Source organism: Ursus americanus, chromosome 3 (genome assembly GCF_024610735.1).
Source record: "Ursus americanus isolate L20-20 chromosome 3, mUrsAme1.1.p, whole genome shotgun sequence".
Lineage (NCBI taxonomy): Eukaryota > Metazoa > Chordata > Mammalia > Carnivora > Ursidae > Ursus > Ursus americanus.
The window spans coordinates 14,915,653-14,930,668 of record NC_142129.1 but is presented as its reverse complement, the minus strand read 5'-3'; the positions used below and the strand labels follow the sequence as shown (position 1 = coordinate 14,930,668).

At 46.0% G+C, this 15,016-nt stretch overlaps 1 protein-coding gene across 3 annotated transcripts in view; it reads right to left on the bottom strand.

The window, feature by feature from the left end:
• The window catches only part of KIAA1549 (KIAA1549 ortholog), a 134,580-nt gene extending 132,445 nt beyond the window's left edge, over positions 1-2,135 (bottom strand). For all 3 annotated transcript variants that reach the window (XR_015723806.1, XM_045793690.2, XM_087860797.1), the window contains exon 1: positions 1,902-2,135. Coding sequence is in view for 2 of the 3 variants with exons in the window: in XM_045793690.2 (XP_045649646.2) it covers positions 1,902-2,058 (157 nt within the window). In the remaining variant the exon portion in view is untranslated. The remainder of the gene's footprint in view (positions 1-1,901) is intronic.
• Positions 2,136-15,016: the final 12,881 nt, after the last annotated feature.

The window sequence follows — 15,016 nt, the reverse complement described above, 5'->3', positions numbered from 1 at the left end:
GTCCAGGTTGGATATTTGTATTGGGGGTTGATGGGAAACAGGAACAACTTAGACAAGAAACTTACAGAGGGACAGTGCAAACAGCTCCATATATACTTTAAATTTACCCAAAGAATTATTCTCTCCACATCTGCAGTATACCCCGTTGGCCACATTCCCATGGGGAAGCTGCGCAGACGTTAAACGCATAGAGTTTTTAATCAAACTAACCCAAACTCCTGAAGTCTTAGTTTCCTCATCTGTAAAATGGGGCTTATCGTGCCCAACTCATAACATGATTGGATCGTGTCTATAAAATGCAGCATCTGACACAGAGGAAGCACTCAGTAAATGGAAACGATTAGTGTGCCGGGTCCCCTCGCAGATGAGTCCATTAGTATCAGATGGGCTTTCTTTGCAGAGGAAAGCCAAGGGCACTCTTCCTGATTCTCTCTTCTCACAGAAAGCCCTGAGTCTCCTCTGCTCTGGACACGCAGGGCTGGAACACACAGAGGGCAGGACTGGGGCCGGAGGTGCCAGGTTAGGCAAAGTTGTTTGCACCTGTATACTGCCCGCAAGAGACCTGTTTTGTCGTCCCCAGCTCTGGTGGGGCTCCCTGAGCCAGGGTTCCACCCAGCTGCGGGGGATCTTTGTGGAGGCCTCAGGTGCGCATAAGCCTATATAGGTCACCGGGCAGGAGGGGGTAATGGAAAAGTGATGAGTCGGCACCAACTAGCCAGTGACCTTGACCAAGCCAATTCTCCAGCAGTCTCCTCTGTAGTAAGAGGACTGGTTCCACTCTACAATTCCTGAAGCCCCTTCCTGTGTTTCCAGTGTACCATCCCCTATGTGGCACTGGTTATAATTCCGACGGTGATGTCCAAGGGACACCTTCAAATGCGTTCCATTTCCTTCCAAAGCCACTTGGCAGTCCTTTGGCCCTGCTCCCACGAAGGGAGGATCTGGAGGAGCTTCCCTGGCTCTGTTTGTGCTCACTGTGCAGCAGCTCTCCACCCAGAGCTGCTCATTCCACCTTTCCTTCTCTGCCCCCAAAGTGGTGGAGGGTGTGTGCTGGGGCAGCCACCGCTTTACAGCGTGTCAGCTCAGAGATGGTTTCCAGACCAGCCTGTGTGTATGCTCAGGGTGGGCAAATAAACATTTCAGAGAAGCAATATGAATTAAATCATTTCAGCAACAAAACCCACCCACATGCCCCTTCATAAATGATGCCTCTTAATTCCATGCTGACGAAGAGTCAGGAAACTGCGTGTATTATAAAACAACCCTTCCTCCTTTCATGCCCTGACACTGAAGAATCACAATATTGTCACCCTCTATTGTCCTTATCCCTTTGCAGAAGTCATAGCAATAGCTATTTTCCCTGGAAAGATCCATGGCCAGGGCGCTTTCCAAGAGATTTTCTTTGAATGTTCTTTGTGTCCTGGTGCACTGGGGGACACCGCCAGCCTGCCTGCATCTGGGGGACGCCGGGCTACTCAGAGTAAAGCAATACTGTTTTAAAGCCCACACACCGAATGTACCCCTTGGCCCCTACAATGAAGTATTCCCAAACATTCGCTATACCACACTGATACAGCCATGCACAAATATAATTTCAGTGCCTGCATTTTGCAGAGAAAATAAAGGCACATTTGGCGAAGCCACAGACCCGCCTCGGGCTCCGTGGATAACAGGAGAGCTTTGCAGACCTTTAGCAAGATTGGCCAGAATCCGTTCGCTTTTTCGTTTTATTTTCGTGCCTTTTTATTTGCTGGGCCCAAGAAGAATAGAAAAGCATCTCAAGAAAGGAGGGCTAGGGAGCAGTGGAGAATAAAAGAGGGTGGGCGGGGAAAGCAGGATTTTGAAAATAACAGCAATAAAAAAAGGCAGGGTCGCGGCCCGGGGGTCTCAGCGGTGCTTACCTGGGGCGCACGAGGCTGGCCGGGCCAGCAGCAGCAGCCAGAGGCCGGGGAGCAGCAGCCCCGGGCGGCGGCGGAGGCGGCGGGCGCGGCGGGCGGAAGGCCCGCGGCCGCTCGGCCCCGGGACCAGCGCGACCCCGGCGCGGGTCTTCCCCTCCATGGCCGCGCCTCGGCGTCGGCGCCGCGCCCCCGGCAGTCCCGGCCGGCGCCCCGGCCCGGCCCCGCGGCTCGGCGCTCTCGGGCCCGGGACGGGCGGCCGCTGCGGCTGCTGCTGGGACGGGGCGCCGCGCACCGGCGCGGAGGGAGGCCGGCGAGGCGGGGGCGGGCCGGGGGCCGGAACCGCGGACAGGGGCCGCCAGCAGCACGCCGGCCTCGCCGCTCCGCCCCCTTCGGAGCCTCCGAGCCGCTGCTCGGCAACGCGCGGGCCCGGGCGCGGGGAGGCGAGCACCACCTCCCGGCCGGCCGGGCGCCTGCTTGCGGGGCGGCCAGGCGGGGAGCGCGGGGCTCGGGCGCGCCGACGCTGCGCCGCGCGGGGCCGGTGCCGGGTCTCCCCCAGAACCCGCCTCCCGGGAGGGGGCGCGGGAGGCCTGGGCCGGGCCGGCGGCCGGCACCGCCCCGCCTTGCACGGAACACCGGGGCCCGTCGCCCGGGTGGCCCCGCGCATTCGGCTCCCGGGGGCGCCCGGAGGGAGGGAGGCCCGCGAGGAGGGGTCAGAGCCGGAAAACCTGGCAAGCCCGGAGCGCGGCGGGCCTCTCGCCCCTCCTCTGGCGCCTGGCTTCGCTCTGCTCCATTCTGTGCGGGGCGGCAGGTGTGAGTGGGGCGCCTGCTTTCGGAGGACAGCCTTCGGGGCTGCAGAGGGGACAAAGCAAAGGAAAGGTCGGGCTCCCTTCCCAAGCGCCCGACGTGCAGTCGAGGAGGTGGGAAAAGCGCGCACACAGCTCTACCCATCCTTTCTCCCCCTAGAGGTTCTGCCTCCTGTCTGGGTCCTTAAGGAACCACAGGACGCTCTGGGCCTGGGAGGCCCGCAAACCCCACACATAGTAGGCCTTCAGAAGGCTCCTGCTGAACCGGATTGCCTGGGAGCTGGAGAGAACCGCGCACGTCCAGGCCCTTTTAGGAAAAGCAGCTCTCTTGGGCAATAGAGAGAATGTCAGAAGATAAGCGTTTGCGTTTGCGGAGGCAGAGTTTGGGGATGGAGGGGAAATGAGGAAATCCAAGAAAGGAGTTAACATTTGTCAAGTAACTGCTATGTGCCAGGCATCTAACACTGAAGACACCTGATGGTATAAAGGTCTTGGAACGTGGAATTGGCAATTTTGGATCTTAGCATCCTGTTAGAATGCTTGCACCATGCAGGGGACTAAAGGTGTGAGTTGGGGACACTCTCTTATTGCCTGGGAAGCTATAGTGGTAAGCGGAAAATGTGAATCATCACCATTGACAAAAGGGTCCGAGCTGCTCTCCAGTCTGGTTCCCCTCCTAGGCCCAGCCTTGTAGCTCCAACCCACCTGGGCAACTTGCCCCCTGGTGAGATTACTGGAGAATCAGTAATAGCCCGTCCTCCAAAGAAGGCCGAGGCACCCTCCTAGAAGTACCTACCTTTTAGTTTCAAGGAAGATAATTGAGAATAAAGGTTAAAGATAGCTTGTGTTGATGTTCCTATTTTGTTTTGTACTTTATTACACGTCCCCATCATAAACAGTCCCATGTTCTTTGCAACCGATTCCCCACCAGCTTCCAGAGGATTTTGCATACCTTGTTTTCAGCCCTTAATCTCCAGGTGAGTTCCTCTGTGAAAAGACTGCCTAGTCAGGCATGTCTGGCCCCGATACCTTGGCCCAAGATCTAGGACCTCTTGTTCATGCCTTTCTTCATCCTCTGAACTCATTGTGTAAACATGTCATTTGACTACAAACCACTGCCTTGAGGTGATTCTTAAATTGTCTTGTCCTGTTGTATTATTTTATCTTTTAAAAATTTATGCTTTGCCTCTCCGACCAAATTATTATGAAGTTTGAAGATGGTGTCATCCTGCTTAGGATTCCCGTAGCTCCAGTAATCCCTCATTATACATTTGTTGACTTGAACCAGAGTATCCACCTGCCCAGTGAAGTGGTTCAATCTTTCAGATTCGGTGCCAGCCTCCAGGAAGTTCCCACCTACACTAGTACCCAGGGTGTCAGAGAAAGAAGGCTCCCTCTCCAGTCTCAGCCAATTCAAAGAAAACAAAATGCTTGCCAAGCCATTAAGAAGGGATGGGACATAAAAATTGCAACTTTGAGATATTAGAAATGACTCAAGGTCACCAACTCTCTATAGAAAGACCCCTAGGGTCTCCTAGTTTCCAAGCTCTGAAGGCATAAAAGTGAATGTTACCTCTGTTAGGATTTAATGCACTCTGCTTGAGTGCCTACGAAAATGTCTCCTGGGGCTCTAACCATCCAGCTAGCGGGTTGTGTGACTCGGAAGTCCAAGACGGACTGAGTGGTACAAGGTAGGGGCACATACATGCCTCTACATGTGTAAACACACACACCCATACACACTTGTGTCTGAGACGAGAAGAGATTAAGACAAAGCCTTAGGGCACTCATACCAAGTGGTGCAAAAAATAAATCCAGAAAACACTTCTGAGCACCTACTATGACCTGTTAGTGCCATGGGGGGAGGGGATATAAAAGAAGATAAAAATAGTGATTTTGGAGATTATCTCATACAATTTTCATTGTATAGACAAAGAAACAAACCAGGGAGGTGAGTTTATATAGCTAGGGCTGAGCCTAAACTAGAATTTCCATCTCTTGTTTTCCAGTAAAATGCAATCTCTGGGGGAGGGGGGAGAATTAGCCTGGGTCCTCAAAAGGTTTGCTGTCTGATTTGGGGAGGGAGTTAGGATCAGTGCCACACTTAGACCTCAGCACAATGGGCCCCAGTTTTACGGGAGGCCCCCCAGAGTGGGCTTCCCCCAACTGCACCTCTCCCCACAGGACAAGGAGTCTGAGAATCCAAAGGAGCACCCCACCAGGAGCCCACATTCCCCCGTGGTCTGGTACCCAGGACCCCAGAATTCTCTGCCAGTCGGCCCCACGCTCACTTTCAGGGCCTCCCTCGCCTTTGGGAGGAAGGGTGGGTGGGCCGAGGTGTGTCTGGTCCCAAGGAGCAGCCATGGGTCGTTGTTTGCAGGGGAGTGAGGGAACTCAGACATGCAATTAGGGTGAGATGAACCCACGCAGCCCAAGGGAATGAAGCCAAGAACCAGGAGTGGGAGGAGAGGGTGGAACAAGTCCCATATTCATATTCCTATGACTTGGCTGCCATAATTTCAAGGAGTCTGGGAATCCTGCTTTTGGTTTGTTATTTTTCTTTTTAAAGATTTTATTTACTTACGAGAGAGAGAGAGCACAGAGGGAGAGGAAGAAGCAGACTCCTGGCTGGGCAGAGAGTGCGACACGGGGCTCGATCTCAGGACCCCAAGATCACGACCTGAGCCAAAGGCAGCGGCTTAACTGACTGAGCCACCCAGGCGCCGCTCTGCTTTTGAACCTACCCTACCAGGTCATTACGAAGGTCTGTTCGTCAAGGAGGAGGATAGTAATATTTAATAGGTTGCTGGTGTGGCTTATAACTTTCTGATATTTCAGTAAATGCTATGTGAGCCTCCAGGTGTTTTTTTTTACCTAGGCCCCTTCATTCTGAGGACTAGAATCAAAAAGGGAAGGACAGACTGACAACCTGAAAGTTGGAGATGGCTGGAAGGCAGGAGGGGGTGGAATGGAGAGCCCTGGAGTGGGAATGTGAATAGCTAAGTTCTGAGCTCTGCTCTCTCACATAAAAGCTTGTCATCTTGGGGAAAAGGTTACTTTCAAACCTCAATCTTTTCTCATCTGATGACAGGCTCGATTATGCCTACTTTACCTAATATATACGTGTATCAAATCATCATACTGTATACCTTAAACTTGTACAAGGTTATGCGTCAACTGTACCCCCAAAAAGGAAAGAAAAAGGAGTAAGAACCATTGAACTAGAGGTTTGAGTCAAAATTTCTGCTAAAAATGAGGAGACAGTCATAGAGAAGAGAGAAAGTAGGAGCTGGGATAGAACAAGGACTCAAATATCTGGCTAAAGGGTCTGGAGTAATTTTGTAGGCAGTGGGTATCGTGAATAATTTTCATGAGATATTATTAGAACAAGGCACAAGAAGGATTACTCTATTAACAATATATAAGATGATTTGGAGAGAGAAAAGGCTGCAAGTGGAGAGACCAATTAGGGCAAGATCTTAACTGTGCATGCCTGAAGTATCAGGATCATAACATTTTTCACCATCAAATAGACAGAACTTATAAAAAAATGATTATATCCATTTGTGCCACAGCGTGGGGAAATAGGCACTCTCAGATTCTACTGGTGGAGGTATAAATTGGTATAGCCATTTTGGAGGACAATTTGGCCTTATCTATCAAAATTTAAAATCAGCTCACCATCTGGTATAGAAAAGTCTATATAAAGATATGCTTTTGCTTGTCTTTCTTCTTTCTTTCTTTCTTCTATTTTCTTTCTTTCTCCTATTTTTTGTTGTTGTTTTTTAGTTAAGCTTACTTCAAACAGGTACATTCAGTCCAGTAATTCGATCAGATAAAATTCACCTTTTTTAAAGTTTACACTTTAATGAGTTTTGGGAAATGTTTGAAATCCTATAGCCACATTCATGTTCAAGAAACAGAACATTTCCATTGCCTTCAGAAGTTCCTTTATGCCAGCTAGCAATTTACCCCCTGCCTCTACCCCAAACCCTGATCACCACTGATCTAATTTCTGTTTCTACAGCTTTGTCTTTCCCAAAATTTCACATAAATAGAATGATACAGTATGTTGCCTTTTGTGTCTGGTTTCTTTCACTTATCATGTCTCCGAGATTCATCCCCCTTGTTACATGTATCACTGATTTGTTCCTTTCTATTGCTAACTAGTATTCCATTGAATGGATGTACCACAATTTGTTTATTCATTCACCAATTGATGGACATTTTGGCTGTTTTCGGTTTATTTTTTTTGAGGGGTTGTTTTGTTTGTTTGTTGGCTACTATGGATGCAGCTTCTATAAACGTTTGCTTCCAGGTCTTTGTGTGAATATATGTTTTCATTTTTCTTGGATAAATATCTAGGAATTAAACTCCTAGGTTATGTAACAATTGCATATTTGACTTCATAAGAAACTGCCCGTTGTCTTCCAAAGTGGATGTCATAGTTTACATTCTCACCAGCGATGGGTAAGCGTTCCAGTTGCTCCACATCTTCGTAGCACTTGCTCTGGTCAGTTTAATTTGAACAGTTCTAGTAGGCGTGTAGTGCTATCTCCCTGTGGTCTTAATTTGCATTTTCCTAATAACTAGTAACACTGAGCATCTTTTCATGTGCTTATTTGCCATTGATATTTCTTTTTCGGTGAAGGGTCCTCTTCCAATCTTTTACTCATTTTATAATTGGGTCTTTTGTCTTCTTATTATCAAGCTGTAAGTATCATTATAAGTCCTACATACAAATCCTTTTGCAGATAAGTATTTCAACAATATTTTCTCCTACTCCCTAACTTGTCTTTTCATTCCCTTAACAGTATCTTTCAAGAAGCACAAGTTTTTAAATTTGATGAAGCCCAATTTTTATTTTTTCCTTCTTTTTTTTTTTTTTTTGGCTCCTGCTTTTTGTTTCCTACATAAGAAGTTTTTACTTAACCCAAGATCACAAATATTTTCTCCTATGTTTCCTTCTAGAAATGTAATTTTTAGCTCTTATATTTAGCTCTATGACCCATCTGAGTCAACTTTTCTATTTCTGTGAGATAAGGGTGGCAGTTAATTTTTTTGCATATGTCAGTTGTTATAGCACCATTGGTGGAAAAGATTACCCTTTCTTCATTGACTTGACTTTATACTTTCTCAAAATTAATTGCTACATTTGTGTGGGTCTATTTCTGGACTTCTTATTCTGTCCCATGGAAGACCTATATATTACATGCGGGAAGGGAAAAAGCAAGACAATGTATTGTATAATCCCATTAGTGAGAAAAAATGTGATTATAAACCCATAAGAAAGTGTAAGTGTATCACTGGGTGAATAAACAGAATTTGGAGAGAGGTTGGGGAGTAAATATGAAAGGGAATGTTCACTTTTATGAAGACAAACATTCACTTTTTACTCTCTATATTAATGCTTCTGATTATAATAGTATATCATTTGCATTTTTAACACAAGCTTGTACTACTTTTGTATTTATTTATTTATTTATTTTTGAGAGAGAGAGCACATGCAAGCGGGGAGCAGGGGAGGGACAGAGGCAGAGGGAGAGAGAGAATCTTAAGTAGGCTCCACACTCAGCTCAGAACCCCACACTGGGCTCGATCTCACGACCCTGAGATCATGACCTGAGCCGAAACCAAGAGTCAGTTGCTTAACCGACTGAGCCACCCAGGTGCCCCATGTATTTAAATTTTTTTAAATAAAGTCTTTGTGGGTTTGAATGGAAATTAGAAAATAGATGAGACGTAGTATGGATCTTAAATCAACTGATAAATATGAGGAGAGAATAAAGTTTGGACGATTCAGAGGCTCTGAGGCCATCGTTTCTTGGCCTTTCAGCTAAGATCAAGTGCACAGGGTCTGAGGCCATATAAAAAGGACAGGTAAAGGGAAGTCAGTTGGAGAGTCTGGGTTAGGGGGAAAGATCCTCGAGGGCAGAGTGGTTGGCTGTGGGAGCCCGGCCAGCACCCAGGTAGCAACATGAGCACAAGCAGTGGGCGGTGAGGGTGAGTGCCAGGCTTGGAAGATGAGGCGGGTACAGCTCAAAATACAGATACGAAAATCACTGGCCCAAAGTTGTTAGCTGCAGATGTGAGGGTGAATGACTGTGTCTGGGAAGACAGGAGAGAAGAAAAGAAGAGGGCTGAGGACAGGCCCTTGTGAAAAGATTTCATCATGAAAAAGCTGAATGGGAGTGGGAAAAGGCAGAGAGACTCTGAGGGAAAGCTGAGGAGAACAAGGGAAGTGTGGTGTCACCAAAGGCCTGGAGGGAGGTTGCAGAAGGGAATGGTCAGGGTCAGGGACCACAAGGACTGAGAAAGTCTCTTTGGACTTGATGACATGGTCATTGCTTGTGAAATGATGGCAGCCAAAGAGAATGGTACACAGTAGGGTTGAGATGTCTTTTAGGACAGAGAAGACTGAACATCCCTGTCGACAGAAGAGAAGGTGCCTGAAGACAGAGAATAAAGTGTAAGGGATGGTTCATTGAGTCTGTTCTCAGAGCTTAGAGGAGAAGGACTCAAGAGCAACATGTATGTCTTTTGAAACAGCAGAGCCAGTGACTCATGTCCAGTACCAGGAGAGTGGCTTGACAGAATCATATTACAGTAAGGAGGGAATGCTTCTGTTACAATAACTGTAAAGACAGGTAGGGTGTGTTTGGGTTATAACATTAAATGGGGAGGGAAAACTAAATATCTAATGGCTTGTGAGTTAATGTGAGACAATATGTATGACTAGAAAGGAATTGTGCAACACTTAAGATTGTTGTAGTAAGGTAAGGGATTAGGGGCATTTTGTCCTTTGATGTTGTTGTTAGACTTGTCTTTTCAATAAAAAATGTTTAGAATGTCTTCCTCCAAGAGAAGATGATAATGGGTCAAGATGGAGGTTTTAGGTGGGCTCCAAAGTGATTTCTCACTCTTCAACACCGTAAGTCTCAGTGTTAGATGACAGGATTTGGGCTTGAAGTGTGAAAACCCAAAAAAGGAAAAGATCAGCATGAACTATGGCAGGTAGGGAAGGTTTCACAGACTGCCTGAGGCTTAAGTTGGGTCTTGAACAATGGGAACAAGGGGTAGCATTTGTTAAAAAAAAAAAAAGAAGAGAGAGAGAGAGAGAGAGAAGGAGAAAGCGTATTGTAGAGAAAAGAAAAGTAGAAAGGCAAGACAAGAGGGTAGAAATGAACAGAATGTGGGCTGAAGAAAAGCTACTTAGAAGGAATTTGAAGACAAAAGAGGAAAAACATAGGATACGGTGAGATTGTAGCAAGCAAAAGTTCAGGTTTCCCCCACTATTTGAAAGTAGGCACAGCTATGAAACATTTCTTCAACGGAAATGGCATGTAGTGGAGAGTATATCCCACTTTCAGAAAGTTGGAAAGACATACATTAGTACAGCAACAACTATTTTCATAAAAGTAAAAATCCTCTTTGAATTTCTTTCCATTAGCAAAAACAGGTACTAATCTAAGTCCTTCGTAAAAACCAAGTGGCCTAATATGAATCTTCAGAGAGTGTAGAATACCTTACATTACCTTGATTTACCTAGAGAGGAACTCCTGCCTATCCAAGGGGAAGCCAATGGGGGGGGGGGCAGTGACATTGTCAAGCACTGACGCCCACAAGTACAATGCATTTATTTATTGGGGGGGAGGGGGAGAGGAAGAGAGACTCTCACACAGACTCCCACTGAGCACAGAGCCCAATGTGGGGCTTGACACGGGGCTCAATCTCATGACCTGAGATCGTGACCTGAGTCGAAATCAAGAGCCGGACGCTTAACCGACTGAGCCACCCAGGTGCCCCCACAGACAGTGTTTAAAACCAGGACCTTGTCCTGGATGAAATGGGCTGGAAGTGTCGGTCCTTCCTGCACAATTTAGTGGCAAGTGAGAATATTCCTAAAGTACAATCCCAGTCTTGCCCCAACTCCTTCCCCCCAACACACAAGCTGCCACAGATCGACTGGCTCAATGCTCTGCCCACACTCTCCATGGTCATTTCCCACTATAGCCCCAAACCCGGCAGCTCTCCTGAGGCATGCCAAAAATCCACACTAGAATCACGGCAACAGTTGGCGAAAGCTGTTTTTAGAATCACCCTCATTCTCTGGCATTCTACTAACTCCAACTCGCAGATGACTGTGCTCTAAAACTCATCGACTCTGGCGCACATTCAGAAGGAGAATAATGATCGTAGGCTAGCTTGGTGTCTTAGTCTACCATCTCGTCGTGCGTTCAGATCAATTACCTGAATAAATAAAGCCAAACCCAGACTAATGAGGTATCTGTCCTGATGACCCTGCTTCTCTAGAAAACTCCTTCTTCACTCAAAACCCTCAAAGGACACCGTTCCTGGGAGAGATCTCTGCTTTTGAGCCTCTTAAAATTGTGGGCAGAGCATCACTCCTCCAGGAAGCCTTCCGGGATCTGCCAGAGGTGGGTTTGTTGCCCTTCCTCTGTGCTGCCCTAAGTCCCTGTGATGCCTCTGTCACTGCACTGAGCACACAGAATAAAACTTGGTGTGTCTCGAAGTTCTTCAAGTGCAGAGACCTTCTTGTTTTCATCTCTATTCCCTAGTGTCTAGTGCAGTGCTTGGCAGATTACAGGGCTCGAGTAATGCTTGTTGAATGAGTAAATAGAAATGCAAAAAATAAGCTCCACGCCAGCCTCCTCCCTCACCTCATCCCTCCCTTCTCCCCGATGCACAATTAACCTAATTAGCTAATTAGGTTAACTTAGCAACTTAACCTAAGGGGAGCGTTAAGTTTGCCCACAGTTCTTTGGACGTGTGGGATGTACTGTGTCACATCTACGTCTCCACCCTCACGCTGACAGAGAACTTCTCAGATTTCAAAGTCTGTCCAGAAATGCCAGATTCCTCTACTATACACTATGAAACACCAATGGAGAGTGCGAGAAAAATATAAAAGGTCACTTCCGATATGACATTCCCTTGGTCTCACACAGAGTTCGTAAGCTATGGTAATTGGCATCAGCAAACATTTATTAAATTTAGTGAACTAAGACTCTTCCCAGAAGTAGAGGAAAAACACAGTCTCTGCCCTTTAGGAAATGACAATCTCCAAACAATAAAATATGCTCACAAAATCTGAATTTCATAGGCTCTGGATGAAAATTGTGAGAAGCTGGATAAAATTATCTGCCCACAAACAACTCTGTGCGGAACTCATCTGCCATTTAAAAAGGGCAAGTTAAGAAGTTTCTGGACCAGCGATGTCCAGAAGACGGAACTTTCTGCGACAGTCAAACTGTCCCATTCGTCTGTGCCAACCACTGAAATAGCCACTAGCCACCAATGGCTATTGAGCGCTTCAAGTGCGGCTAGTGCAACCGAGAAGCTGAATTTTTAACATTTTCTTAATTTTAATTCAAGTTACATGTCCACATGTGGCTAGTGGCCACCGTACTCGGCAGCACATCTCTAGACCACGGGGAAGAAAGAGTGATGGCTGCCAGGTGGTAAACAAAATCTAGAAACTGCCCGTGTGTAGTACAGTATGCAGATCTGATCACAAATCCTGGACGTGGCATGGATACCTATGACAAACACAACTTCCTATACCAGAGTTCCTCATCTGTAAAATGGGAGTCATCCTAAGTACCTCATACCACATCCGCACTGTGTCCCTCTAGCCTTCTGAGCATCAACTTGAACTTCAAGGTTTGGGTGTGATGGGCTGTCTGCCTGACACTCGAACCAGAATCAAATGCAGCCACCATCATCCATGACCACAGACGTCTGAGGGACTCCCACCTGCCGTACAGAGTAGCCACCAGGTGAGTAAGAAATAAGACGCCTGCAGAGAAAACATCTCTAGTGAAGACAAACACTTCATAAATATAAAAGCAAAACTTTGAAGCTCCCCATCACACTTCAAATAAAATCCATTGCTCAGCCCGTCCTGCAAAAGTTCCCAGACTCCTGCAGATAAGTGGAGCCACTGGGACCATCCTTCCAGTAACTGCCCCCAAAGCCTCTGCACCTGCTTCTCTCCCGAAGCCCCTCGTCCTTCACCCACCTGTGATCTGAAAGGCTCCTCCCCATGCCAGCCCTCCCTGACCGCTCCACTCCCCTCTAGGAAGTCATTTCCGCTAGTTTCTATTCCTTGGCACTTACTAGTTGAAACTGCGTATTTCATTCTGCGTTTAGTTTCATGTCTATTTTGCCATTAAACCAGAATCTCCATGAGGACAGACACTATTCTGGTTTAGAGAGTTTTTACAGAATGGTTGATCGCCCAGACTCTTGGCCCAGGACCATCTGGATTTGTGTTACCTCCACTACTTATTAGCTATGACATACTAGCCCCTTTGTGCCTCAGGGTCCCCATCTATAAAATGGAACAATAATAGTAACTACCTCATGCACTTGTATGAAGATTAAATGAGTTGGTATACATAAAACACTTAGAAAAGAGCCTAGCACATAGCTAGCTCTCCACCAGTGTTAGCTTTCAGGATCCTTTGCCACTATTTGGTCAATACCTGGTTACCGTGCCTGGCACAAGGTAGGGTCTCAGTAATATGTACTGAATGATTGAATTTCCATCAGGTGACTATAGTAAGGTTTTGATCTTTTTCTTTCCAACCACTTTTGCCATCTTGAAGCAATGACAATAATCTTTAAAAGCTTGCTAAATAATTATAATAGTGACCAGTCGATTTACAGTTAATGGGATTTTTCTTGTTTTTAAAGACATAGAACACCAAGTTAATGAAGTATCTACCTGCTTCTAGCTTCTGAGAGTCTTTTAAATATTATACAATGACTTTGCAATATCTACAAAGTAATATTCTGCTGTTCATTATGCATTCTGTTGACATGATGAATATATTCGGAGTTCTGTGATCTGCCTGTCTTGTATTTTCGGAGATAAGTTCTACTTAGCCATGGTGTAGTTTGGAACACTGGGTTTAGAAGAAGACAGACCTGACTTTATTTATTTATTTTTCAGACCTGACTTTAAATACTGGTTCACCCTTTAATAACCTTGTGACTCTGGCCGTGACTTTTCTGAGCTTTGGCTTCCTCGCCTGAAAATGGAAATGTTAGTAGAATACCTACTTTGTCGTATTGTATGAAAACAAGTTAAAGAATTAGGTAAGTCACTCAGTAGTGTAATTGGCACTAATAATATATCATGATAATTATTATTGTTCAACTCTTTGCTGGAATTTTATTTAAGAATTTTGTAACTATATTCAAAACTGAAATTGGCTTCTAATGGAATTTTTAAGGAATTTTCCTTGTCAGTGTTAAGAATAGCACCTACTTAACTCACAGAATTAATGTGAGTTCATGCCATAGTTCTCATTTTTCTAAAAAGAACTTTAATTTTTTTATTACACATTGTAGAAAAGGTAGGATATACAGAGAATCAAAATTATGAATATTAAAATTATCTGTAATCTCACTTCCCCAAAAGAGGCATTGTTAGCAGACTACATGCTCTTCCAGGAATTTTTTTTTAAGATTTTATTTATTTATTTGTCAGAGAGAGAGAGAGAGAGCACAAGAAGGGCTAGCGGCAGGCAGAGGGAGAAGCAGGCTCCCCGCTGAGCAAGGAGCCCAATGTGGGACTCAGTTGCAGGACCGTGGGATCATGACCTGAGCCAAAGGCAGACACTTAACCGACTGAGCCACCCAGGCATCCCTCTTCCAGGCATATTAAATGCATAAATGCGTGCACACACATACCCACATATAATGTTGACAAAAAGTTGGGATCAGACTATACAAAAAATTTTGTTGCATTCAACAATATATTATGAATATCTTTTCACCTTAACAAAGAATACACCCAAAACATCATTTTTAATGGTGGAATTATATTCCAAGATCTAAACCTATCACAAGTTGTTCAGTAAACTCCCTAATGTTGGACAATGCTGCATCAGACATTGTGCTAGATATTTTTCTTAGCCTACAGTTTATCCTCTACCCTTCTCCACCATGCTGTTTGCTTCGAGAAGCTGACCTTTGCAAGACTGCCTCATCGGGCTCCTTCCCCCTCTGGCTTCCAGTGCATTTGACCAATGTGGGAGGGAGTTGGTAGGGAACACCAGCAAGAAATCTGATAATGGAACAAAAGGAAGACAAGCGTATATATTCCCCCAGCTTCCACCCTGAAAAGACTACTCATTGGCTGTGTCCTCGAACCTAGGACCTTGAATGCATCTGGTGGGAGGTTCTCTCATAGTTACTTTCCCTGGGTTCCTGTAATCCCCCCACTTTATACCTTCTTGCTTAGGGTGGGATGGTGTCCACATCACTGCGTAGGTTATGCCCCCC